This window comes from Haliaeetus albicilla, chromosome 10 (genome assembly GCF_947461875.1).
Source record: "Haliaeetus albicilla chromosome 10, bHalAlb1.1, whole genome shotgun sequence".
In the NCBI taxonomy this organism is placed as follows: domain Eukaryota; kingdom Metazoa; phylum Chordata; class Aves; order Accipitriformes; family Accipitridae; genus Haliaeetus; species Haliaeetus albicilla.
The window spans coordinates 12,434,271-12,460,051 of NC_091492.1; the positions used below are offsets into that span (position 1 = coordinate 12,434,271).

Below are 25,781 nucleotides of genomic sequence, written 5' to 3' on the forward strand. Positions count from 1 at the left end.
CATTGAGAGAAAAAATTTCTTACCTTATATGAAATGTATAATAAAGTCATTATTGGTACAGAATACTTAATCACACGCGTCTAAGAGAAATTGCAAAAAAAAATATTGGTTATTCTGATGATATATTTATTTGGATAGACTTAATTTTTAATGTATTGATATCTGACATATTTATCACACGGTGGAATTTACCAAGTCTGAATTAAGACCACATACTGATTTTGTTTTCAAGTAAAACCCTTACTACAGACCCATCACAAATGATGGATTTATATCTATATACTAAAATCTATTTTCTACAAAGTGAAAACACTGTATCATTCAGTATAACAGACTGTAAAGGTCTTCTCAGACCCCTGATGATTTCTCTAATATGGTGACTAAGACTTTTTTAGTAAAATTGTGGTTATTTTTCATAGCTGCATCTATATTGCCATCTAGTGTATCCAAATGGAATTGTTTAATATATAAACCACTAGAAAATTCATTTTACTTACTAAATTTATACGAATGTACTTCAGAGATATCCAGTTTAAGAGGGCTACAAACAATATTCATTTCAGATGTCTTATAATTCTGAGTCTTGATTTTGTTTAGATATGGAGCAAAACCAAATTTCATGAAATGCTGTTAAGTATAGTGCTAACCCTCTGTGATGTGTAGAGATGAATACACTTCAGGGTAAGTTTCCATACTTCCGTACTGCACAGGCCAAAAGATGCAAACACACACATGTGGGATGTCCAGAGGTACTTCATTCTGGAAGAATACAGACAAGTTTTTGCTGACCATCTGGAGCTCTGCTAAGCCATGTTGATGAGACTGATTATGTTAAGAGAAATTCTGAACACAGCATTCTTGGACTTTCAGAACTCTGAAATAACCGAGTAAAAGATTAACTTTGCAATTGTGTTAGGTGCCTTTGAGAACATCTCTGCTCCCAAACTTCCAAACATTCTTTTTGGCAGGATTTTGGGAAATGCCTCAGTATACAAGCAGAAACAAACCAGGGAGAGAAAGAAGGTTCATGATCCTATCAGTTTGTGGTCAGTGTATTTTACGCTCTTATCAAAATATACTCAATTGTCTAAAAAAGCCTTTAGTAAAATTAAAAAAAACATACCTCATTGTGCTTAATGCCAGACATCCAAAAAGAATTGTGTGAATTAAGTTGTAAGCAGCATCAGGCTTCAGCGTTACTGTGCATTCTTCCATTTTGTCCATGAACTGGACTTGATTTGAACCACTAATTAAAACAGAAGAAATAAAATGTGTTACATTTAGTTCTGTAACACATTTCATACAGTCGTCTGTATTTTAAAAACCATTTAATCCTTCTGAAGCTACAGAGCAATACTACTGCTATAAGACCACCATCTTCTATTATATTTATGATATAATTAAGACTGATAGCGCCAACTTGATGCAGCATCAGGTATTTATTTTCATGTCTGTTTTCTGGAAATGCAATGGGTTTAAATGAGCTCTTTTAGAATGAGATAAAATTCTTTACGGAAAGGTATGCCTGGTTCATTGCTTGAAGCAGCTACTCCCACAGGGTTCACAGGGCTTTTGATGAAAAGTGAAGAACTTAACTGTGTTTTGTGAGGCTGTGCTGGTATATGTGGATGCTACTGAAGCTGTAGATTGGTAATAAGTTGACAGAAAAGAGGTGTTGAAAGGACTCGTTATTGCTTGATGTGGCTAGTCTTGTGAATGTATGTGGAGGGCTGATCAAAAAAACCAGAAGCTGCTTAAATGTGTGTTTTTTTCCCCTGTTTTTCTGGGTGGGGGATAATTGAGATAACTGGACAGTGTTAAAAATTAGGGTAGTGTTTGGGATTACATTTAGGATTACAGAAAATAAGAGCTGCAGAGTCTTGTTTGTTTGTAAAATTGATCAATGCAGTAAGTTTTTTAAGAGGCTGGTTGAATAGTACCAAAATGCCTTACAGATGCCTATGACTTCACAATTATCTTAAAAAGAGTTTCAGAATCAGAATGTCTTAGATCCTCTCCCTCTTTACCCCTTTTATCCTGTTTTCTGTAAAATCTACAGTGAGTGGCATTAGTTGCATGACACTCCTTGAATTTTTGCTTAATCAAGTTTGCTATCATCCCTTCTAACTTTTGTCCAGGTTGTAAATGTAAAACTGAGAGGTCTATAATGAACCATTTACTTTTATTTCAAATAGCAGTTCAGTACTAATCTTCTAGTGTCCTGTAAATTCCTCCAAATCCTATAGATTAGCTATGGGAACTGGCAGCAGTGATGCACAGTTGCAGTCTACCACTCCTGCTTCTTCACACATATCGCAGGAAGTTCAGCACAGACTATGCCAGCTCATTTCTGGGTGGATTGAGGATACCACCAGGGAAATCTCTGATTGGGAGTGCTTTGCACAGGGAAAACGTGATGAACTAAAGAACCTAACGTTGTTCTCTATAAAGACACCCTTTCCCTGCTTCCTCCCCCGCCCCCCGCATAAATGCAACACAACAACCCTACACATACTGCAAAACCTCAACAGCAAACAAAAGAGCTTGAAGGAATCTAGGGAAGAATGTTTCTTTGTTTAGTCTCATTACATCCTTTACATTTTTAGCTTTAATAGGAAGTTACTTATTTTGCCTGATCTCTCTATTATACGTCCTACTGTTTCCTTAGTACCTGTGGAAGGTAATACTGGATGCTGCTGTATTAAACTGTCAGTTCCTTAGCCTGTTGAAGAAAAGAAAATTGATAAAAACGTGAATTATTTTTAAAATGTATTTTACCTGAGGTTCCAAAAGGCGATGATTACAGCTGCTACTGTCATAAAGAAGAGAACAAATATGTAGACGTAAAAAAGCAATGTATCCGAGAGTCTTGAAAAAGTATTTAATGGTAGTAAACCAAAAGCTTCTTCGCAAAGATACAGGTTAGCATCAAAATCTCTAAAGAAAAAAGAATAATCCTTTTCATCATGTATTTCATAACTTGATGTCAAAAAGGACCAAAGTTTTGGGGTTTTTTTTCCAAGCAATTATAAAGCCACAGTTGTGCAGATTATCATGAAGGAAAATGTATGACATAAACACGAGGTAAAAATACATGATTTATCACCAAGATTTTAAATGAGAACAACCTGCAGGCTTCACTTAATTAAGTCATACAAAAAAGTAAAATTGCAGGTAAATCACACCTTGTTGCCCCAAATCCAAATTTTGCTTTCAGGAATTTGAATATATGTTCATCTGACTCAAGATTAAGAATTTTCTGTGAAGGGAGAAAAAGAAAGGGAATTATATTTTAAGTATCAAACCCCCAAGCTTTACACAGTAAACAGTTTTTTCATGATTTAAATGAAACTGTAAAGCAACACAGGCTTACTGAGATAGGGTGCTCTGCAATCAAATAAACATTTGGTTTGTAATTATGGTCCTGTGGTCCAAAGAGCAAGTTACTTAATTTTTAGAATATCTATTAGGGTTAGTTTCTTACTTACAGATAAAGATTATCCAGGACAAGTTGGTTTTAACTGTATTTTTTATTTCAATGACTTATTGTATCTTACTGTGATACTTTTAATTTCCAAGTGTACTAAATTTTAATCTGTTGATAGAGATCTTTTGAAGAGACTAAAACTCAAAAGCAGAAAATGTGTTACTGTCACTAATGTCTGCAGATATCTCCATGCACAAGAAGCAACTAAAAGCATGGTATGGTGTACAACATTTTTACAATGAGTATTCATTTTTAACTGCGTTTATTGAAAGGTAAATTCAATTAAAAACTTTGCAAATGCTTAGCAATATCAGAATGCAGTATAAATCTACACTTGTTATAAAATTACGGGTGCACTTCAAGTTACAAATACATATTCGATTATTTGTGTTAATTTATGACGTTCTAAGAATATGTTTTAAAATCTATATACCAAGATTAGTAAAATGATCTTCCAGTTCTAAAATGCAGTCTCTGAAATGCAGTGAAGTCTCATTGCAATTTTTATTTAATGATATTACTGTAGATGATTAACAAATAGCTTTTAATGTAACACATTTGTAAGTTTCTATATTAAAAATTATTTGCTTACCTTGATAAATTTATTTATTAGAAGAGTCAAGCACAAGACTAATAGTACATGGAGGATAAGTTTCCCAAGCCTATTAAGCAAGCCGCCCTTTTTTAGGTTTTTCTAGAAAGAGGAAAGTATTAGTATTTCAGTACTTTTTTGTATGTATTTGGAACAAAAGCAACACAGACTATTTGAAATAGCTTATCTGCTAGGCCTGATCAGGATCAAATTTGTATTAGGTTCCTGAAAGCAAAAATGTATACAAAACCAAGTATCCAGAATGAAGATATATTTCTTCAACAAAACTGCAGGGACAATATCATGAAAACTCCCCAGCATATTGATCTGGCAGAGTTTTTTAACTAGCCAAACAGCCCTCCTTCAGAGGTGGCCTCATTATATTTATACAACTGCTGGCACACAGTGCAACTGTGGTTATGTTCCAAGATTCCCCTAATTTCAATAGTATTGTGTGCCTTTTGAAGTATCTATTCGTTAGACCTTCCACCTCTATGTAGCAAAGGTGTCTTCTGGTTCTAACTGTCAGTTGATAGGATTTTGAGCAATTTTCCAGTTCAAAGCTCCAGATCTGAGAATGGTTCTTTGGCTGCTCACAGGCAACTTGGAATAGGTGCAGACATTGTCTAACTATAAAGAGACAGCAGAAATGGCCCTGTAAGTTCATGTATGCTCATTAGAGGCTTTTGTCAATGCCAGTATCAGAACTGTAAATACAGGGAAAAAATACTAATCTTTGAAATAAACAATAGATTTCAGTAAACTGAATCTGACACGTGCCTAGTTCTCACAGAATGTTTTGTTGGAGACAGAACCATAAATCCAAGACAAGTTCTGCTGAAACAGGTGTAAAGTCCGTTATGCAATTTCTTTTCAGGATCCAAACTGCAGCTTGCACAATCATAAATGTTAACAGCAATCACAGAATTATGGTGTCTGACGTGCTTGGTTATGCTGTAGTTAGTGTAATTGAAATCATTATTTGATCATGCAATGTTTTTGTTGCTTTACGGTATAGTAGTTCCTCTAATTAGTATTAGTAATTTCAGATTATAATGCATATAAATTACTCATCTATATATATATATCTCACACTCTTTATTTAGTACCAGAAAAATATTTTGGTACCTACCTGGATTGTTCTTGCTATCAAGACAGAAGCATTAAAACTTATAAGTAATGATCCAAGAATCATAGAATTAAAGAACTGTAGGACACAGACTAGCAGTAATCCAGAAATCTGAATGATATAGAGCCACATAACCTGTAACAATAATGATATTTTTATGTCTACAAAACTTTACAGTCATAGCTGCTTTTCTCTGAATACATTTTATAATTTATTTCAACATAATTTTTACAAAAAATGTATCATCTTGCACTAAATCATTACACTTGGAGCCATTACCGTATCCATTCTGTATTTATGTCCTATTTATGTCCTATATTTTATACCTATTTTATACCTAGGGAAGCCTGATGCTATAATAGAGCAGATGAGTTAACTGTAGAGTGAGGAAAATATTAATTACTTAATATTTGGAAGATGTTTTGTGTTTTCTTTGGTAAAAGAAGTGTTTCTGTAGGCTCTATTATGTCTTTATGACTGAAGAGTTATGGCTCAGTGCTGTTCAGCAATCAAACATTAGCTGATTTCTCTAACTTTTATAATAGTTTAGTAAAGTCCTTTTTGAGCTATGCTAAACTATTATAAATGTTCAACAGAATGCAAACACTAAAGACCAGCTGATTTTCTGATGCAGTGGTACCAAAACATAAATTTTACCTGACACACAGATCTTGAATTTAGTCTTGTGTTACAGCAGTGGTGTAAGTCAGTATCAAATGGCCCAACAAACTGCAACAGTTTTAAGTAGCACTTTTTGGAAAATTAATATGCAATAAGAGTGGTGCAGTAAGTCCATTTTAGTATAATTCAGGATGAAGTTGGTAATTTGCCAACTTTGAAGGTAGCTGATTAGTCACATAAATTACTAACTTCAGCTTACATTTACACATACAATGAAGAGTTTAGAAACTGTTAAATAAACCACATTTATTTTGATATGCAGCCACCATACTAATTTTCAGTTAAATTAATACAATCACTAATATTCCAGTCTGCTTCAAAATTAAAATGAAATTAACATGAATTAATCTTCATCCTACCGTAAACTTCCTTAAAGGAAAGTTAGAACCTTTTTCAACTATTGTAAGCTTTTACAAGGGCTAAAAACTATCTCCATAGAATTTCACACTGATATTAAATTCAAAGACAATGTTACATCTTCTACAGTATATTTCTATTTCCTAAGATTGACTGTAAATGATCCCTTACCTTCTTAGTAACACTTGTTTTACTTTTTTGGCTCATTCAGTTCAGCAACATAGCAGTGACAATGTTGTTATTTTGTGGTGAATTTCAATTTACAAAAGATAACTGCTTCTCATGAGGAATCTGGTCTATCTTCTTCCTTCTCTTTATGGTACAGTTCCTACATCTAACTTTCAAACAAGGATGCACAATACTTGAGGCAAAATTCATACATTGTTAGGACTTCAGCTTAGACAAGGATTTCCCGTGCTACATTGTTTTCTTTCTCTGGCCACTTCCAGAGGACATGCTTAAGCTGTAGTATTAGATGAACTGTTATGATGGTGTTTAAAAGCAATCCCTTAACAGTGTCAAAACATACCTGTATCTAAACAAAACTAGACAAAAATTAAACAATTGAAGTGAATTTCGTAAAGTGAAATAAAATCAGCTGAAAAAAAATCAGAAATGGTGGTGTTTTGATTATTCATGTTTACACTTGCAGTATATACACTGTGATTACTTAAAAGCACAAAGCAGCACAATGTGTAATCTGTATTACTTTGGGCATCCAGGCCACTGGTTAGTAAAATACCTCCAAAATTGTTAGCTTTATGATAAAAGAGAAAAAAAGTTTGGTTATTTCCAAACATGATCTTACCTTTGCTGTGGGAAGCATGTCAAAACAGTCCAGTATGAATAATGCCAATGCTTGTATCAGCATCATAAACTGATTAAATTGCCAAGTCAGGCTAAAGAGAAACGTTGCTATGAATACAGCCATAAGTGTCAATCTCTGGAAGGAGTGAAAGAAGTCTTATTTAACTTTATAGTTTGCTTCATTAAAAAACAAACCCAAAAAACCCAAACAAACAAACAAAACCCCAAAACCAAACAAAAAAAACCCACAACAAAACCAACCAAAACTCACCTTAATTTCATTTTATTTTAAATCCATTTTTAAAAACATTAATATGAGTTTTCTAACTGCAAAAACTGCTTGGAGGATAATGAACATTTTTTTTTTAGAATTACACATTCTTGTATTTATGCCTGTATTTTATCATTGTAATACCACTTGCAAGAAAATGGTGAGATCCCAAATAGTTTCAGCCCATAGATTAACATGCAATACGTGTTCTACTATGCTATACATAGCAGGTATTTGAACAAATTGAGGAGTAATGACTTAACAACTGTTTGTCAAAGAAACTGTATCACTAATTTGCTTTTATTCTTGCAGATCAAGACAACCTTCTATATTTGTAAAACAAATGAAATCAAGAGAAAATCTTTAATCCTTGTGCTTTACAAGCTTTTCTCCTGCCCACTTTGTGTTAGTCTCTTATGTTCTTAAATATGCAGTACTGTTGTCTTGTACTCTTTAGAGCTTACCTTTTTATTTTTCCGTGCTGAGCATATGTATTCCTTTGTATTTCAACTACATTTAAATTAACAGAGGGTTCATGTGATTAATGTTTTCAACATTATAAGTGATTTGTGTGTATATATCCACTGCTATAAATGCTTATTAAGTATTTTGTCCTAAGTTTTATAGACAGTTTTCTGACACTAATTTTACTGTTTCATACTTATTAGAAATACTCACTTCTTGAACAGGCTGTAAATGAGTTCTGACTAGGTATGTGATGGCTGCTATCTGAACAGCAAAGAATGGTAGTGCCCAGTTCTCTCTTAAAGGAATGGTGAATTCTACTCTTGTAGTATCTATTCTGTACAAAACAAATAAGAGTTTCATAAAATTAAAACAAATAGAACACCAGCTTGGTGACAGAGAGGTTGCAATGACAGGCACCTTTGTGGTTTCTTAACTACTTATTGATAAAAATGGCAGCTCCACACTCTAGTTCCTTCAACATGCCGGGCTCTGAAAAAACATCATTATGAAGGTTCTGCAAGTCATCCACTGTTTCTGTACCTCAAATGTTGTACTTTAGCTTCACATACTGTTAAAAAACTTATACTATGGATTAAATCTTACTTACGAAGCACAGCTTGGGTAATTTAAAAATGAACAAACAAACCCCCAAACAAAACCACTCCCAAAATAGAGCATGTGGAGTTTTCACACCACAGGTAATTTTAATTCATTTTTTTGGTTTACAAAAAGCACATGTAAGAATAAAGAGGTATCACTTTATTCACTGTGATCCCAGTGCATTGGATTTGAATACCACTAAACTGGGTAGGAACTTCTGGTCATTTTTTGAATGTTCTAACATAAAACGCATGTTATGGAAGTTAGTAAAAGTTCCTCAAAGTGCAGACATTTACAAAACCAGAATTGAAAGTCAAAACCAAAAAAATACTTCCCTTTTTTATTGTGTAGAGAAAATGTGTGCTAAAAAGGAAAGTAAGCAACATATCTAAGACATGCTTAGCTGGATGAAGAAAACTTCTAAAATGGAGCTACTCAGCAGCCTCAGATGTACTTCAGCTGGACAGAAAGTCATTATCCAAATCAATTCCATGTACTTAGTCTATTTGCATAAAGGATAACAAGCATCCATTGACCATGAATTATTAGAAAGATGGACAAAACAAATCTGCTCCAAATATTCTGTACATGGAAAAGATGACCTCATGAAATAAACGTTAACTATTGCACATTGCATGTATTTTTTAATTCCTTTTATCTTAGGAGAAAGAAACAGTTTACCACTATATACCTCTAATTATTCTGTAAGGGACACGCTTGCAGATCAAGTTCTTTACAGCTGCTGATTAACATATCAAACAGTTTTGATAGAACTGACACGGTACTTTTATCTTCTTAAGTTACAGATAACAGCCTATATCATGAGTCTTAGCTTCATGCCAGCAGCTTACTGCTGGCCTGAAGCCAGTTCTTCCAATTTTTCTCTCCAAACTGAGAATTCTTCAAGTGATAAAGCACTAGAACAGCTCAATTACCATCTTTTTTCTGTGAGTCTTAGTGCAGGAGATGTCTACAGGAAAAAGGGACCAGAGAAGCTGAACTTCTGATGATCTTAGGTTGTTGAAGGAATCCCTGGAGGTTGGGTGTGGGGCAGTGAGGAGACCTGAAGGGCATATATGCAGGTGTCTTTAACATCTAAGGGATCCTAGGCTGGAGAAGACAGGGTGCATCATCTGTAGATCCAGACACATCTGAAAGATGTAGTCCACTTTCAGAGAACGATTTAAGCCAAAATTTTCTACTCAAACTTCTTGAAACTTTAAAATTCTAGTCTGCTATGTCAGCTCATTTATGATTATTTGCTAATTATTTTGTATTATTTAAACATTTTTTTTTCCATTTTCTGGCTAATCTGGAGAAAGGCCTTATAGTTTAATTTTTTGTCCAATTAATCACGCATTTGAAGGTTTAATGCCTTACCTTTGACATAAGGTACAATTTTAGAAAGATCAAATGTTTAATCTCACTTACCTGTTTGTAATATACCAGCAAGCTGCCAACAACCCTGAAAGCCACGTTCCACTAAGAAGCCAGCTTGTTACATACAGAGCAATGACATAAACTGCCTGAAGTCCAAACAAAGTGTAGATATAAAAATAAACGGGCTCTAGGTATTGCTGTAAAACACAAGAATACTGATGTTGACATAAAACACGCATGGGGGGGATTACACTTAATATGAATTAGGTTTTGCTTTTACAAATTAAAAAGGTATCAGGAATATTTCTAATTAGAAAATAACTAAAAAGGGGAGCTATGGTTCACTGCGCAATCTTCATAATGCACTTACAATCTAAAGCCATAAATAAATGCCTACCTGAATTGGAAGAATCCTATACAGAATGCTGAGAAACACCTCCTGGTAAACATTCATTCTTTCAAGTATGTTAATTGTCCTCACAGATTCAGTTTTATTGTCATATACTAAACCATGTAAACCTTAACGATAAAAAGAAATTGAAATAGGAGATTGTCATTTTCCCCCTCCATCTTCATTTGAACAGTGAATAACTTTTTCAAAGGTATTTTAGGATGTCTCATCAAAAACTGCAAGCTTGGAGTCAAGGATTCAGATCACATTACCTCTGAATCAACATGACCTTCTGAGGTCTTCAGTTTCCCTGCTTCAAATGTGGCTCAGAGTGCTAATTCAAGTACTATGTATTTAGTAATGAATAAAACATTTATTTTTACACTTACATTCCTAGCATAGAATCTGTGGTACACACTGGATCTTGAGAACCATTCTTGTCACTACTTTGAACACAGGTGATGTTAATATCGACAAATGTGTAGTATAAGCAAAATTGCTAGGGAGCAATAGTTAAGTATCTAGGAAACATGAGACTGTCACAGAAAACCCCATCATCATATATGACTTTCTTGGAAGCTGCTCATTGTGTCATTTACTGTCTGGGCATATAGCAAAAAAATTGCCCCTTCCCACAAATAGTTCATAATTCAAATTGAACAAGGGAAGAATAAAAATGAAAGTAATATACTGAATAAACCAGCAAGGTTGAAACCTTAACAGATATGAGAGTTGTCCCTCAAAGTGATTGCCTTCATCAGAATGTGAAGGTGTGGCACAGAAACCAATGTATCACTGTGAAATTTATTATGTTCGTAATTTAGTGGCTCCCTGGCATATGAACAGAATAAATCTGTCTCCAGTACAACAGTTACACTATCTTTCACAGTTATGGTATTCCTTGTTCTCAATTATATTTGAAAAAAATATTAAAAATAGTCAGCTGGCAACACAAAGTAAAACTTACTTTACAGTTTACAATACCTTGCTGGATGGAAGCAGCCTGAATCATTTGTTTGTAGTAGGAATAATAAAGTCCACATTCTGTTCTGAATGAAATTTCTCTTTCGACCTCCTGCAAGTGAAAGTTCAATAGTAAATTCACTTTCCATTTGCTTTTCACAATCATAGGAAGCTGCCTTCAACTGAAATTCTTGCTGCACCAGGGAAACTGACCCATACAGTGGCTTGAATCTTTGAGTTAGTGCATTCTATGCAACTTAGTTCAAGTAAAGGTAAACTACATGGACAAATTAGGGTGAGAGGCAAATGGCTGAGGTGTCAATGCCTCTGTGAACTGGGGAAACGTATATGCCTTTCGTGATTCTGATATGCTGTTCAGAAACATTTTTGATCTTTTACTATTTTTTTGGTGATATTCAATGTTTAGATAGGCGCAGTGGCCAACAGCTGGACTTTAAAACTGCATATGCTTGCTCCATGTATTTAACCTTTTCTTCCAGATGTAGATATCCCATAGTGTTCCATGGCTTTACCACCTTAAGGCTCAATTAATTCAGTGTGCTATACTTGGGACTGCACCATAATGCTACTCTCAGCTACTCTGAGATTTCAGCTGGCAGGATATGCTGCTTCCCACTTGTTAAATGCTGTTTCTTGGAGGAAGCCAGCTGTTCATCACTTTCATACTTCAATTATAGATTAAAGGAAAGGCGATTATTTACCTTTTTTTAGCTGTAGTTAAAGTTATTATTTTTAATTTAAAAATGTTCAAATTATTTAAACTAGGTACACTTCAAACTGTGCCTCTTTCCTGGCTGATATTGCAGCATGTGGAGTCTAGTGAGATATGAAAGCTCTCCTAGAGAAAACTGCTCTCAGTACAGGATCTTTGCTTTGGAATTCACCTCCTTTTGTTAACTCATTAGTTGTGAAGACCTAATGAAATTTAACAAATTCAGAGCCTTGGGCGACCACACTTAAACAAAATAAGACTGCATGAACAAGCAATTTGAAGAGAAATAATACGCGTCTTGTACAAAACTGTTTTATTATTAGTGATCTTTTTAGTAGTTTATATAAAAACATGCCAGCAAATATCTCTGATAAGCAGTAAATTAGAAAACATTTCTAACCAGATTTGAAAATCCAATGAGATTCCTGTATGTGATGCAAGCAAGTCATTAAGAAATTTAAGTGAGATTTCTAAAGATAATCTTATTAATTCAGCTTTCTTTACAAAAGAACATTACTGAAATAACAATGTTACTGTTTTCTGATATTTTTATGAATGCCATTCTGGTTAATGCAACCTTGCACAGAATCCCAAGCCTTTCATCTTTCTTATACAGTCCCATCTCTTTTGCTGGAACAGAATCAATACTATTTCAGAGCTAACATAAAGCTAGATAAAAAATCATGTTCCTCCCTCCTCTACTGCCCAGTATAGAATCTTATCTCTAAACATGTGTTTTATTTAAGTCAACTGTTGACAAACTAAACCAATATTAGTTCTGGTCTGAGAAAAATCAACACATAAAAAATGCATCTGATTCAATGTAAGTTCACAATTAAACTCTCCAGCTGCTCTACAACATACAAATCATGATAATACCAGCAGAAGAAACTGACATTGGCACTAAATACCAAAAGCCACACACTTAGCAAAATGAGAAAGCTGGATTTTGAACGAGCTCTAGTTTCAAATTCATCACTACTGAAAAGTTTTCTAATACTAAAAAGTGGCTGATTCTCAGGGCTCATACAAAAAAAAAAAGAAAAAAGAAGGAATGCTAACATTTGGAATTTATTAAGGGGGAGACAGTAGTCACAGAGGGGGATCTAATCAGCAAAAATGCATTCAAACATGATTAATTTGTAATCCTGGCACCAGCTGTATTCAACCAAATGCTATATTTTATGAGACAAACACTAGTGAGTTTTACATCTGTTTCATGCTAAGATAACATCTGTTTTATTCACTCACAATACTTTTCCAGTTCTACAGCAGTTTATAGTTTTCCTAGTATTCCATGTCAATAAAAACATACAGACTTATGGGTAAGCATTATAAAAGCACATGTTTATCTTTCTGGATATTAAATTTGTGAGTGTTTAACAAAGAAGTTACCACTGTTCCAAGGAAAAAAAAAAAGAACACTATCCTCCAGGATACATATAGTTGCATATGATTTCAATTTATGCAATTGTATCCTAACAATATTAAGCATTCAAAACAAAATACAACGGACTTTTCCTCTCAAGGGCAGTGCAAAAAATAGGTTTCCTCAATCTCTTAACCAAGTCATTCAGAATACTGAGCAAGCAAAGTCTGAGTTGAGTTTTTCTATAAAGAGCATAAGCAAAGTTCCAATTACTCTTCTTTTTTGACAAAGCTAAAGCACAATCTGTGTAATTGAAAATAATTTTTAGTTGTTCAATTTAAGATCAGAAAGATTTGAAAATAGTCTCAACCATACAAATGGAAACTCAATACACAGCTGCTATCAGTGTTCCTGGTTGTGAATCATGCCTTCAGCAAACATATTTAATACCTGTGCATGGTCTCCTTGCTGGTTAACCTCATGCCCATCTTTTAGAATGGCGTGGTTCCTACTCAGATCAGACTTTTGATCCGGAGTAAAAGTACCTGTAACTACTCGACAGGTACTTCTTTGCAAAAACACCACCAAAATGGATTGCCCTTCTTTTTACAGCTTACGCATTCACTTTGTAGAGTTCTAATTAGCTGGCTACCCGTTTCCCCACCTTTTTTCATCTTTCTTTTATATTCAAAATGTAAAAAGGGAGAATATAAGCACTTCAGAGAAGGAATCCCAGGATTCTTATCCTGCATGTCTGAAAGATTTAAAATTTGATATTTTTATTCCTGACTTCTTGCAAGCAGCAATTTTACTAAAGGAAAATTCAGTAACAGTAGTCTAAATGCTTACTCAGAAGTGATGATGAACAAATGGAAGCTCTGAAGTTTACCTGTTTGTGTTACAGTATTAATTTGCTACGTGGCCTTGACTCATTCCTGCTCAAGGTTTCTTCAGAGTTTGCATTTGAACAAGCAATACAACAGCTGACAGAAGAGGTGATGCAATTCTCCCCCTGCCCCCCATTTTGTTATTTTCATAGCAGATCCTGTTCTGAAAAGATACTATACTTGAGGAGTAGTCACTAAACTGCTATTGAAAATTACTGAATATAGACCAGCTGTTTTATATGTGCAGTGTAATAAGTTTTCAGAAAACTTGAGAAATAATTTTTGGCTAAGGAATCTGTTTTGGCTGTCACCATTATAAACAGAAATCTTTGTTGGTTTAATGCATATGAGAAGAGATTCAAACTCTTTTCCTCAAAATTGTGTGGTCAAGGTAAGGGATTATAACCTTCTGTGATCCCTGCTGGAAGCATACACAAACACAGCTTCTGACTATGTGACACAGTATTCCGTACTCATTTTTTTTCATAGTTCTTTCAGGAGGTCTTGGAATAAAAAAAAAGAATACCAATCATGTACCTCTTTCCTAGCATAAACCACTCTTCCAGATCTGCATTTTCAGTTTTTCTGATAAGGAAACAGTATTACATCTTTCTCCAATGACCATGGATTTATAATAGCTGGCAAATTTATTAGCAAATAAGAACAAGATTCACACATAATACAGCAGCTGAAATCAATGCACTGTTGAAAGCCATATTCAAAATAGAAGAAAACAGTATAACAACCACAGAACAGTTTTTCTAGCTGGGTGAACCATTGCTGGAAGACACCCAGAACTGAACTGGCTTTCTACAAATTGCAATTGAAATTACAGAAAGGTAATCACTAGAAGTGTATGTGCAAGTTGTGACTTCCATTACTTAGAAGTCAAGAATCATGACTTTGCATAATGAACTCTCTTAATTTTTAGGGTTGCATACAATTGGCAAACTGCACAATTTTGTAACTAAGCAATCGTGATGTTCATATATCAATGGGGTCTTCAGAACAAAAATTCCACCTTTTGTACCTAAATGGTGTATGTAAAAACCTCTGTCTAGGTTAGTGCAAAAGTGTCAGATAAACACTGCAGACCTCCTTCTGATGTACAAAGAGAAAGGTACCTTCAGGTACAAAAATGGCAAGCCTCCCATTACATCTCACTATATTAATTTAGTAGCCATACATACCCTTTTGAGTATGAATTCTTACTATCTGAATAACTGTAGCTTATTGGAAGAAAGGAAAAGTTCAGGGGGTAATACGTTGTTAAATAATTTTTATGTCAGAGTTCAGTAACATAAAATCCCCAAATTTGTGCTGTTTACAGCCAATTCAGAGTAACTGAAGTTACTATGTTTCATAGGTATGGGGGTTAATGAAACACTGAATGTGTATTAGCATTGCTTCCATTTCTTCTATATGTAATGTTTAATAAAAATAAAATAAAACTAAATAACCTCTGCACTTCATTAAGCAAGGCATGCAATAATTGTGTGCCAAAGATTAGACTACAGTCCTCCATTCTGAGAATTAGGGCTGGGGTACGCATCAAAATAAAACTTTCTCCTTCAAAATTTTCAGAAAACTATACAATGTTAGAAAAAAAAAGAGCAAATTTTCCATTTATTTTCAACATAATTTTTGAGGATCTCAGATTGTACCATAGTGTATTTTATTCTTGTCTTTTATTAGTATATGGTATGTGCTGTAATTATAAGACTAGCCAGTTCAGAAATGCTGGAAAACATGTACATACATCTAGAGATACTACAATGTCCACTCATACATATAGGCACAGAGATGTCTATATACTGTTTTATAGATGTAAGGATGAACCTTCCCATCTCAGCTTCAAAGGAAATTTCACAGGCTCTTCACATGCAGTCTTCTCTTCACACACTACTCATAAAACAGTGTTTTCTTTAAACTTTATCTCATCCACGTATATTCTCATGTATTCTTTCTCTGCTTAGTTAAGAGAGAATGTATCAAAATATACAGTTTAGATTTCTTATCTTGCTTATCTCACTTATGATGCTCTGATATGTATACCGGCAGGAAAACAAGCCTAGACTGTATTTTTCAAGTTAACAGTAAAACCTGAGAAAGCTTTGTGTTAATCAAAGTGAGAGCACAGTCAGTTCTGACTTGGCAGAGAATTGCAGAAAATTTGATCAGACTTGACTCATCGCCAACATTCTTTGTATTTGCAAATGAAGTGCAGGGGATACTACCTGTTTGGTCTTGTTGTGGTTTAACCCCAGCCAGCAACTAAGCACCACGCAGCCGCTCACTCACTCCCCCCCCATCCAGTGGGATGGGGGAGAAAATCGGGAAAAGAAGCAAAACCCGTGGGTTGAGATAAGAACGGTTGAATAGAACAGAAAAGAAGAAACTAATAATGATAATGGTAACACTAACAAAATGACAACAGTAGTAATAAAATGATTGGAATGTACAAATGATGCGCAGGGCAATTGCTCACCACCTGCCGATTGACACCCAGTCTGTGCCCGAGCAGTGATTCCCCGCCCCCACTTCCCAGTTCCTATACTAAATGGGACGTCCCATGGTATGGAATACCCTGTTGGCCAGTTTGGGTCAGCTGCCCTGGCTGTCCTGTGCCAACTTCTTGTGCCCCTCCAGCTTTCTCACTGGCTGGGCATGAGAAGCTGAAATACCTTGACTTTAGTCTAAACACTACTTAGCAACAACTGAAAACATCAGTGTTATCAACATTCTTCACATACCTAACTCAAAACATAGCACCTGACCAGGTACTAGGAAGACAATTAACTCTATCCCAGCTGAAACCAGGACAGGTCTCAAGCTGTAATAAGCAATTTGAGAACAAACCTTTAAAAGTACCTTTGAATTTTGCTTGGCACGTAAGTGTTTACAAAATAAGTTGCATTTGTCTGATCAATCAAGTTAGAGCTATAGCCTTCTATTTGGGAAGATATCCTTAGAAATAGCGTAAATTGAGAGCGCATACATGCAAAACACAAACAGTATACACTCATAGCTCCAAAAAGTCAGAGTATGTATGAATCCTGATCACTTTTGGCTCTGTGTTACAACTGGTTATTTTATCTCTAATAATATATGAAATCTCATTAAAGCTTTTCCTGTTGTTTTCAGTTTAAAATCAGCACTGTAGCCACATGCATTGTCTGGTGGAGTTAACATCTTACTGAAGAAGGTATAATGTGAGATCAGAGAATATCTGCATCTCTTTCTCTTTTAACCTGCTGGTAGATGAACTTAATGCTTTTTAGAATCTTTCCATCAAATTGGCTGAAATTGCTCATGTTCCAATGTTACTAGTTATCGTATCAACTTCTTAGGATGAAATGAGAGCTACAGAGAACAGAATCCAGACTAGAAGTATCCAGAGGGGTTTATTTCAGTTTTGATATCTAATGGCATTGTAGTGTACTTAAAATGAAAACAATAATTATCAAGTAAGATGAGCATTTCATTCATCGGGGGGCAACTTAATTGCAACTACAGACTTGCTTTTCTCAGTGAGCTTTGTGTCCCTCTGTATCAGTTCAACAGAATAAAAATGCTGTATTGTTATGTTCATACATTGCCACAAGTCCATGCCTGTTTGTACTTTGAAATATACAATACCCATGGAATGAATCAACACTTGCTTTCAGAAGGAAAAGGCAAACTTAAGGTGTACCTTCAATATATGTACGATCTATCTATATATTCAAAGGAAGATGACAGTGAGTACAAAACAGTATTATATGTATAATACAACAGCAATTGTTTCACTTAATGCCAACTATTTTTATTACAGGTATGTAAATGTTTCTCGGACAGAAAAAGTGCGTAGTACCAGAAAGAACATGTAGCAATGTAAGTATTCCAATTAAATATATGTGCTCTTGAATAATGTAATACAAAGACCTAACAGAGTGAATTTTAGGCATCTAAAAGGAAAATGACTCACCTGTTTCTTTTCTCTGGTTAAATTTAGATATGTGTACAGCTGCATTATTTTCCCATGCTATAATTCTAGGAAAAAACTAGTCAGTCCTGGATCTTAGGAATGAAAATTCTCCTACAGTATAGAGGTTGGTTTTACATTGGTGAATGTCTGAAATATGTTTTGAGGTTTGCACATTTAGGATACTATTCAATACTAATTTTATATAATGTTAAGAGACTGTGCCTAAACTGTATTACAAAATCACAGTATAAATACAATTAACGAACTGCATGCCAAGATTTTGCATATTGTTTAACTGTTTTTTGTTTGGTTTTGGATTGTTTTGGATAAAAGAAAGATGATGATAGAGCAACATATAGTAGATTGTTGAAATTCTATTCTAGATAATGATCAATGATTGGAAGAACCATAGCTACAACTCAAGCAAGAGCTGTGTAGCAATGCTTTTAGAGAAAAATTGGGGAAAGTTATTTATAGAAATGATCATATATTTAAAAATGGTGGGAAGGGAAGCACAGCTTTTTTTAAATTAAATGTTAAAAAATGAAATATTCGATAATTTTGAGCAAGTTACAAGACAAATATATAAATAAACGAAATTTCAACTAACACTCATATTAATGCCCTATGAAAGCACTGATGAAACTATGAAAAATACTGTTACCTTAATATTGGAAAACCACAGGTCATTTTCATGCAGTGTAGCAACATAAACAGAAGTAAGAAGTCCAAGAGAGATGGCAACAATTCCACCAACAGTTATTGAGAGTATATTCCACAGCTTTCCACCTGTATGACCTTAGAAGACAAATATTTCACTCTGTAATTGTGAAACACCTAATTCAGCTTAAAGGAATTTTGGAAACTCATTTATACATTGCCTGTGCTACTACAGTTTATATTCTGTAGGTAACAGGACAAATGGTTTCAAGAGGTCTTTATGGAGATGTGTTCTTCATTTTCTAACATAGCAAACTCAGAGTATTTTATTTACATGCAAAGTGAAATAAGGTGTGCCTTAATTGGTAAAATGTAGTTATATTTTAAAAACACCATGATCATATACAAATCTAGATAAATACCATATCTAATTTGTAAATCTAAATTGGAATACCCTCCAGGGCACCTTTTTTAATTAAGGCAATACAGGATGACAGATTACAAAGTAAGAAATAAAAATCTTCTAACATCTTAAAATTGTTGCCTGGTTTTTGGGGATTTGCTTAGTAGTTGTAAAAAACAACACTGAAGGTTCAGAAGTCTCACTAAATACCCACAAAGAGACTGAACAGCAGCGAAAGCAGCCTTGGATAATGGTGTCATGCTTTGAATTGCAGATGACCTCCTGTTGACATCAGAGTAAGATTATAGATGGAATGATGGGAAAGAAAGGTTGCATTTCTAGGTGGCTCAATTGATTCATCGTACTCTTATATTCCTGTTTTTTTAGAGGTTTTGGTGTTTTTTTTAATGTTGATATAGGGCTTAATATGAATCTTAGTGATCTGGAATTATATCTTTGGAATGGCTATTTCATCCTGTATGCGTCATCTACATAATGGGTACCAAATACGCAATTCAACGGAACTGAGGGCTGGGCTGGATGACAACTATGATCACTTTCCCATTTTGTATTTAGCCTAAGTGTACTTGTGTAGAAACAACAATGTAACTTTCCTTTCATCTACCCAAACTGCACATATAGAAACGTTTGGAATTTAGATCAAAACATCCCTTAAAATAAGTTAATTAAAAAAACCCAAACCCAACAAACTTTGCCAACTCTAAAGAGATAATTCCAAACAAAAATGTCAGTATTTCATTACTTAAACAGATCCTCGAATTAAGATACTTAATGTCTCTCTTTTAAATTTACTTAGCAAGTCTGCCCTATAGTCAAAAAGCAAGGGTTTGCAGTTAAATTCAGATTTCATGTGCAATCTGCTTATATTTAACTACAACTCATCAGAGGTCTTGAAATCCTTTTAAGTTACTAATGATTTGAACTGGGATTCGTTCAAGGGCCTAAGATAACTATATGAAATGTGATAGTGTGTCACTGATACTAAATTGAAAAAAAAAAAATTTCTCACAAATTTAAGTTAGGATTTTAAAATAAAGACGAGACTGACATGCAGTAACCTGCATGCCCTCTGTCTCATCCAATTAATTTTGGTGATAGATATTCAAGTATGAAAATGTATTTGGTACATACCTAGTTCTAACCTGTGCTTAGGATAGAAGACCAAAAGCTACACACTACTAAAAAGCCATAATGTTACAATACTTTTCATTTACCCACCAGACAGAATTTTCCCATCAGGCTTCAAATTCTTCTCCTCTGAAGGCTGATCGTCATCCGCTTCCGTGCCTTTTCCGACCCTTCTCTGTCTCATGGTTGTCATGATGTCAGTCACTTTAATTCATTATTCTTCAGTCTGACTCCTAAATGGACACATACAAGCAATGCATCTTCCTACCCAAACATTCACTGAATACTGTATGAAATATCTGAAAACAGAACCATATTTTACTGCCCTCGGAGACTTTGACTTACAGAGTGATACTGTCGTAAAAGTGTATCTTACAAAAATGCAAGATTTTTTTAAACTGTTACAACTCAGAGTGCAGATGAAAGTATACAAAACATTATCTTAAATTTGTAAAGCTTAAGTTCACAACGCTACATACTGTTGTCCAGGTTTTCATTGACTGCCGACACCTTTGGCCCTTGACTCAAAATACACACCAGGCTGCCCTTCTTTGAAAAAAGCGTAAGCCCTTCAAAGAAAAATTAGTCCTTTTAGGGAAGGTATTTTAGTTGGGCACCTAAAATAGAAAGCCAGTTGTTTAAATCTTGGCTTTCAGGAAATCCCAAAAAAGGGGGCTGTAAGATGCAAAAATGATGCCAGAGAACATGTGCTATAAAAGACTAGAGAGACAACATTAAAAAAATCCTTGATGTTTTATACTATTAAAGTACCATAAAATTCGAGAACATTACAAAAAAAACCAAAAGAAGAGCAGCTAGTTCTCCCCATCAATTCCCAGGTGCTCTCTGCTCTGTGAGCATGGCCCATACATAAAACTGCTCCAACCTGCCATTCTACATTTGAAAATCAATGACGTCCCATCCTGAATGCAAAAATCTGCTACCATTCCCAGAGTGCGAACACTGATATTTGCGTTACCCCTGGTGTAACTGACTGGTAATGGTAACGCTCCAAGAAATACATCTCAACCGCACAACTCCGTTGTTGTAAAGCCTTTGCAGTGGATTAGCTTCACCTCCTTCCCGCATGCCCGGGAAAACACACGGAGGGACTATGCAAGCATGTATCCGAGTTGTTCTTAAATAGCTGGTTTGTAGAAAACCCGACAATTAATTAATACAGGCAAGATGGTCATCATAACCGTGCTATTTCTTTGCACTGCCAGTCTCGGCCAGCTTTCCTCAACGCCTCATGCCCAAGGGAACGCTTTTGCCGGCACACGCGGGGAGAGCCTCGACAGGGCGCCGGGAGGGGAGCGTCCCGCCTCCGTCCCCACAGCTGCCTGAGGTGAGGCCAGGCGAGGCGAGGCCTGGGGCGGCGGCAGGCTCTGCGGCTGCAGGCCGGGCCTGGGAGGGGGGCACGACGGGCAGCCCGAGGGGGAGGCCGTCAGTGGCGGCGGGGCAGCGCGCCGGACAGGCCAGAGGGCGGCCGAGGACGAGCGCGCCTGAGCCGCCGCGAGCCCTCGGGGGGAGGGAAGCGGCCCCCGGGGCTGGGCGAGAGCGGGAACGGGAGGCAGGAGGGCCGGGCCTGGGGCCGCGGCTCCCCCGGCGGCCGGGGCGGGCCCCGCGGGGCGCGGGCAGCTCCACACAGCGCCGCCTTTCCGCCGCTGAAGGCGCGGTTCGCCGCGGCCTGCGCGGCCCGGCGCGGCCTGCTTGGCGGCGGCTCCGCCGTCCACCCGTCTCCTCCCCTTCCCCTCCGCACCACCCCCCCCCCCGCCCGCCCCCGGCGGGGCCGATACCTGCCGGCGCTCCGAGGGCCGCGGGTTAGCTGCAGCGGGGCGGCGGCTTCTCCTACCGGCGCTGCCCGCCGAGAGGAGAGGAAGGGGCGGCCGCGGCCGCGGCGCCTTTTGTCCGTCCCCGCCAGGCGGAGCGGAGGGGCTGCGGCAGCCGGGGCGCCGGGCTCGGCCGCGGGCAGGGGCGCGGCGGTGGGCAGGTCGGCCGCCGCCGGCGGCGGTCGGGGGAGGCCGGCGCGGGGAGGAGCTGCCGGCTTTGGGGAGGGGGCGGGCTGAGGAGCGGGGCCGGGCTGCGGGTGGGGCGGCCTGTCCGCGCCCTGCGGCGGGGCGCGGGGCGGCACCTCCCTCCCTGGGGCTCGGCGGGCGCGCCCGGCTCTCCTCTGCCGCGAAAATAGAGGTAACGGCGGGGACGAGGTTGTCGGCAGGGGAAAGCGCCCCGGTCTCAAACTCGGCCCTCCCCGCCCCGAACGGGCTTTAAGGGGTTCACATTTCAAAAGGCGGGCTTGCGGCGGGCCGCGAAAATCCAGCCGGCCAGGCGGGCGGGGGTGATGGTGGGCGGTTGGGGCCCGCAGAGCGGGATGTGCCCCCCCCGGCAGCGGTCTGCCGTCCGCCGGGCGGGAGGTGCGGTCCCGCCGGCCTTACACCGGCGTGGAGGATTCTTTTCTAAAACAGTGACGTAGTGTTTCTTTTCCACACACATGTAGTTCCAGAAATACGTGAAGTGACTTTTTAAATTTAAATTGGAATCCTGTACAGGAGAGGTGTATTTTGTATGCAGTTCCTTGTAAGTTCCATTGTATTTCTTGATCAACCGCAGCATAGACATGCAAGGGGGAAGACCTTTATCGCTGTAGCAGAAAGATAACGGTAACACCAGACTTTATTCTACTTGAGAGGTACAACCTACACTTAGAGTAAATTCTTTATTGTAAATTTTGTTTGCAGTGTCTTTAAAGATAGTTATTGTAGGAAAAAAGTTTCCCTATGAAGCCTTTACCAACGTGCCATCTCCCAGATCCTATCACGGAAAGCGGATTTCCCAATAATACGTAATCCATACAAATTCAGTGGAACAGGCAGGGATAGAGTTTGGTTTTTCAATATTCAGTTGATTTTCCGTCACCATTTTACAGTCCGGCAATAGTTAGTTGCGTTTTTTTCTTTTTCATTCCACAAATGTGGTTCATTGGCAAAGTCAGTATTTTGAGCAAAAAGAGGCATGAAATTCATAGCAAAACATGCTCAGGGATGCCAGGCAAACTGTGTTAACTAGTAATCATCCTGGTAATTCGAGCTTTGAAGCCATTGACATTAGAATTCAGGAAATTTTTCAGTATCTGTCTTCGCACACTTAGTATGTTTCCTAAGTATTTTTTAGAACAAACAATGATTTTTTCTTCCTTCCTCTGATTAAGCTCTCCAAATAGTTAAAAATTTCTCCTATAAGCCAACTTACAACAAACAGACTAGGCATACTCATCTTTTTGAGCAAAAAGGCAGGTGGTACATTTGTGGGAAATGCTTAAACTAAGAATATGGAAACTGGAGAATTATGGGCTTTACAACGGGCATTAGATTTATCTCATTTTTATCACTCATAGCATCACTGCCACATCATACATGTCAGGTGTTTGTTAAAATGAACATACTGTACAGAGATCATACAAGTGATTTTACAGTGTAAATAAAGGAAAAAAATAACTTGAGCATGTGTATGTTTTCGTGTAAAGGAAGTCAGATAATGTACTTAAATTTCTAAGAAAGGCAATGCTGTGGCAGATGTTTCCTACAATGGAAATTCTGTTTATCCACTACCTGTAAAGAGGCCAATGCAAAGTGAAATCTACACAGAACAAAAAGTTGCAGAACATAATCATTTAAGAGCTTTAGAAATCTGGTAGTTACGCATGTTCAATACATTTGGGACCACTATAAGCCTGTTCTCTGTAGAAGCAAAACTTGGGTATCTTGAACTAAATGACAGGCTGTGTAGCATGGTTGCCAACAGGCAGCAGCACTAGGAAGAGGGGGAATTAACAGTTGTCTTAGTTCTGCTGTGTTTTATGATAACTGTGCATATGTGTAATACATTTGTATGTGATAAGTTACTAGGGTCAGTTGAAGAGTTTTCCATTTTGCAGAAATGATTGCAGATTACCGGCAGTACAAATTCTACTGACATTCATGAACTACTAATGCAATCTACGCGGTGAAATAGTGTTATCTGAACTGAAAACAGCTTGTGTAATAGAAAAGCATTAGATAGCCTTACATAGTGGTTAATGTATCTAAGAGTAACTGTTACTTTTAAGTCACTTTAGAATACCTGATCAGCTATAGCTATCATTTTGAAATATTAATGCCTGTTATTCAAGTTTCAAATAGCATAAGATTAGACAGTAGGGAAAATAAAACCCACATTTTTTCCCAATTCTGTATAATATTTTAACAAGTCATATTTCCTGTTCCAGTGTGTGTTTGGGGACAGCACTAGAAAAAAATGGAGTGGGAGAAAAACCCTCTGTCCTGATCCTCTGTCTGGAAGTACTCAGAAAAGATGAATCTGGTGCTGTTTTGCCTAATATTCTAAGGACACCACCTGAAATACAGTAATAGCTGGAAAGCATTACACTACAGCGTTCTTTACTGCTTCTTTTTGCCAGGGACTAGAGCAATGTAAGTGTAAAAACAAAAAAAAAATCCTATGTCATGAGGGAGATAGATACACCTGAGAGTATTATTCAACATATTCTCACTGAAACAATGTATTAGTTAGGCAACATGTCTGTTGATAATGAGATTTAATGTTTTAAGATGTGATATACAGAAAAACTAAAGAACTTCTAGATTGATACTAATCCCTGAAAATTGTATTATAAAATGTAAATTAAAATACATCAAACTGTAGCAAGCGATCAGTAATACTGTATTATTATAATAATACCGTAACACTGGCTTTATACTTGCCAATGCAGCAAAAGGATATTATTTATCAATATTCTTGTTGCTCACTGTGTTCCAACTAGATTGTATGGTAGCAAAGTCTTAATGGTAGTATCAAGTTACCCATAATCCCAACAAGTGTTAAGTCAAACATTTACAAACCCATAGTGTATAGGAAATGGTTGAATGAAACTTTAAATTCAATTTCTTTATGGTATTTACATTTGTGTTTTCTCTTGGATTCAATACTGTAGAAAGAGCTACTGTGAACCAGAAACACAGGAGGACTCAAGTTCTGCTTAAGTAAACTTTGAGTCTAAAGCTGCCACCTTTTTAGTTGCTGTTCAGCAGCCATGTGATGTGCTGCAAGCATGTCAAATTTCTAGGTTATCTCTTACTTCAACTTTTAAGTTTGTCAGGTGCCTGAAGTTTTGCTTTTGGGCAAAAAGCATCTTAGTTTTACCAATTCTGAGTTTTTTTAGCTAGCTAAGTCATGTCAGTATTAATGGTGTTTCACTTTTCTGAGTGGCTCAGTGTGACAGCTCTCTTCCAAATATGCCTAGAAGGGATGACAAAAAAAGAACAGTAGCACGGTGCATTAACTTTTCTGCAATAATTCTGACTGTAAATATTTGCCAAAGATACAGGACAGAGTGATTCAAATCCCACTGATGTGTGGCAGGGCTCCATTCCCAGGAATGTTACAATCATCAAACATTAGGTCAGTGTAGATCTATCCCAACAAGTTGTG

The 25,781-nt window shown here is 36.9% G+C and overlaps 1 protein-coding gene across 4 annotated transcripts in view; it reads right to left on the minus strand.

The window, feature by feature from the left end:
- The window catches only part of DPY19L3 (dpy-19 like C-mannosyltransferase 3), a 40,093-nt gene extending 17,679 nt beyond the window's left edge, over nucleotides 1–22,414 (minus strand). For 2 of the 4 annotated variants that reach the window (XR_011326500.1, XM_069793521.1), the window contains exons 1-15: nucleotides 22,094–22,414; nucleotides 20,385–20,527; nucleotides 18,747–18,880; nucleotides 11,148–11,238; nucleotides 10,170–10,291; nucleotides 9,824–9,969; nucleotides 8,003–8,126; nucleotides 7,055–7,189; nucleotides 5,212–5,343; nucleotides 4,080–4,181; nucleotides 3,186–3,259; nucleotides 2,779–2,937; nucleotides 1,124–1,246; nucleotides 648–759; nucleotides 24–80 (exon numbers count right to left, since the gene is read on the minus strand). Coding sequence is in view for 3 of the 4 variants with exons in the window: in XM_069793521.1 (XP_069649622.1) it covers nucleotides 24–80; nucleotides 648–759; nucleotides 1,124–1,246; nucleotides 2,779–2,937; nucleotides 3,186–3,259; nucleotides 4,080–4,181; nucleotides 5,212–5,343; nucleotides 7,055–7,189; nucleotides 8,003–8,126; nucleotides 9,824–9,969; nucleotides 10,170–10,291; nucleotides 11,148–11,238; nucleotides 18,747–18,880; nucleotides 20,385–20,487 (1,614 nt within the window). In the remaining variant the exon portion in view is untranslated. Of the gene's footprint in view, nucleotides 1–23; nucleotides 81–647; nucleotides 760–1,123; nucleotides 1,247–2,778; nucleotides 2,938–3,185; nucleotides 3,260–4,079; nucleotides 4,182–5,211; nucleotides 5,344–7,054; nucleotides 7,190–8,002; nucleotides 8,127–9,823; nucleotides 9,970–10,169; nucleotides 10,292–11,130; nucleotides 11,239–18,746; nucleotides 18,881–20,384; nucleotides 20,528–22,093 lie in introns of all 4 variants that reach the window. The other 2 variants (XM_069793519.1, XM_069793520.1) reach the window with 2 other exon arrangements.
- Nucleotides 22,415–25,781: the final 3,367 nt, after the last annotated feature.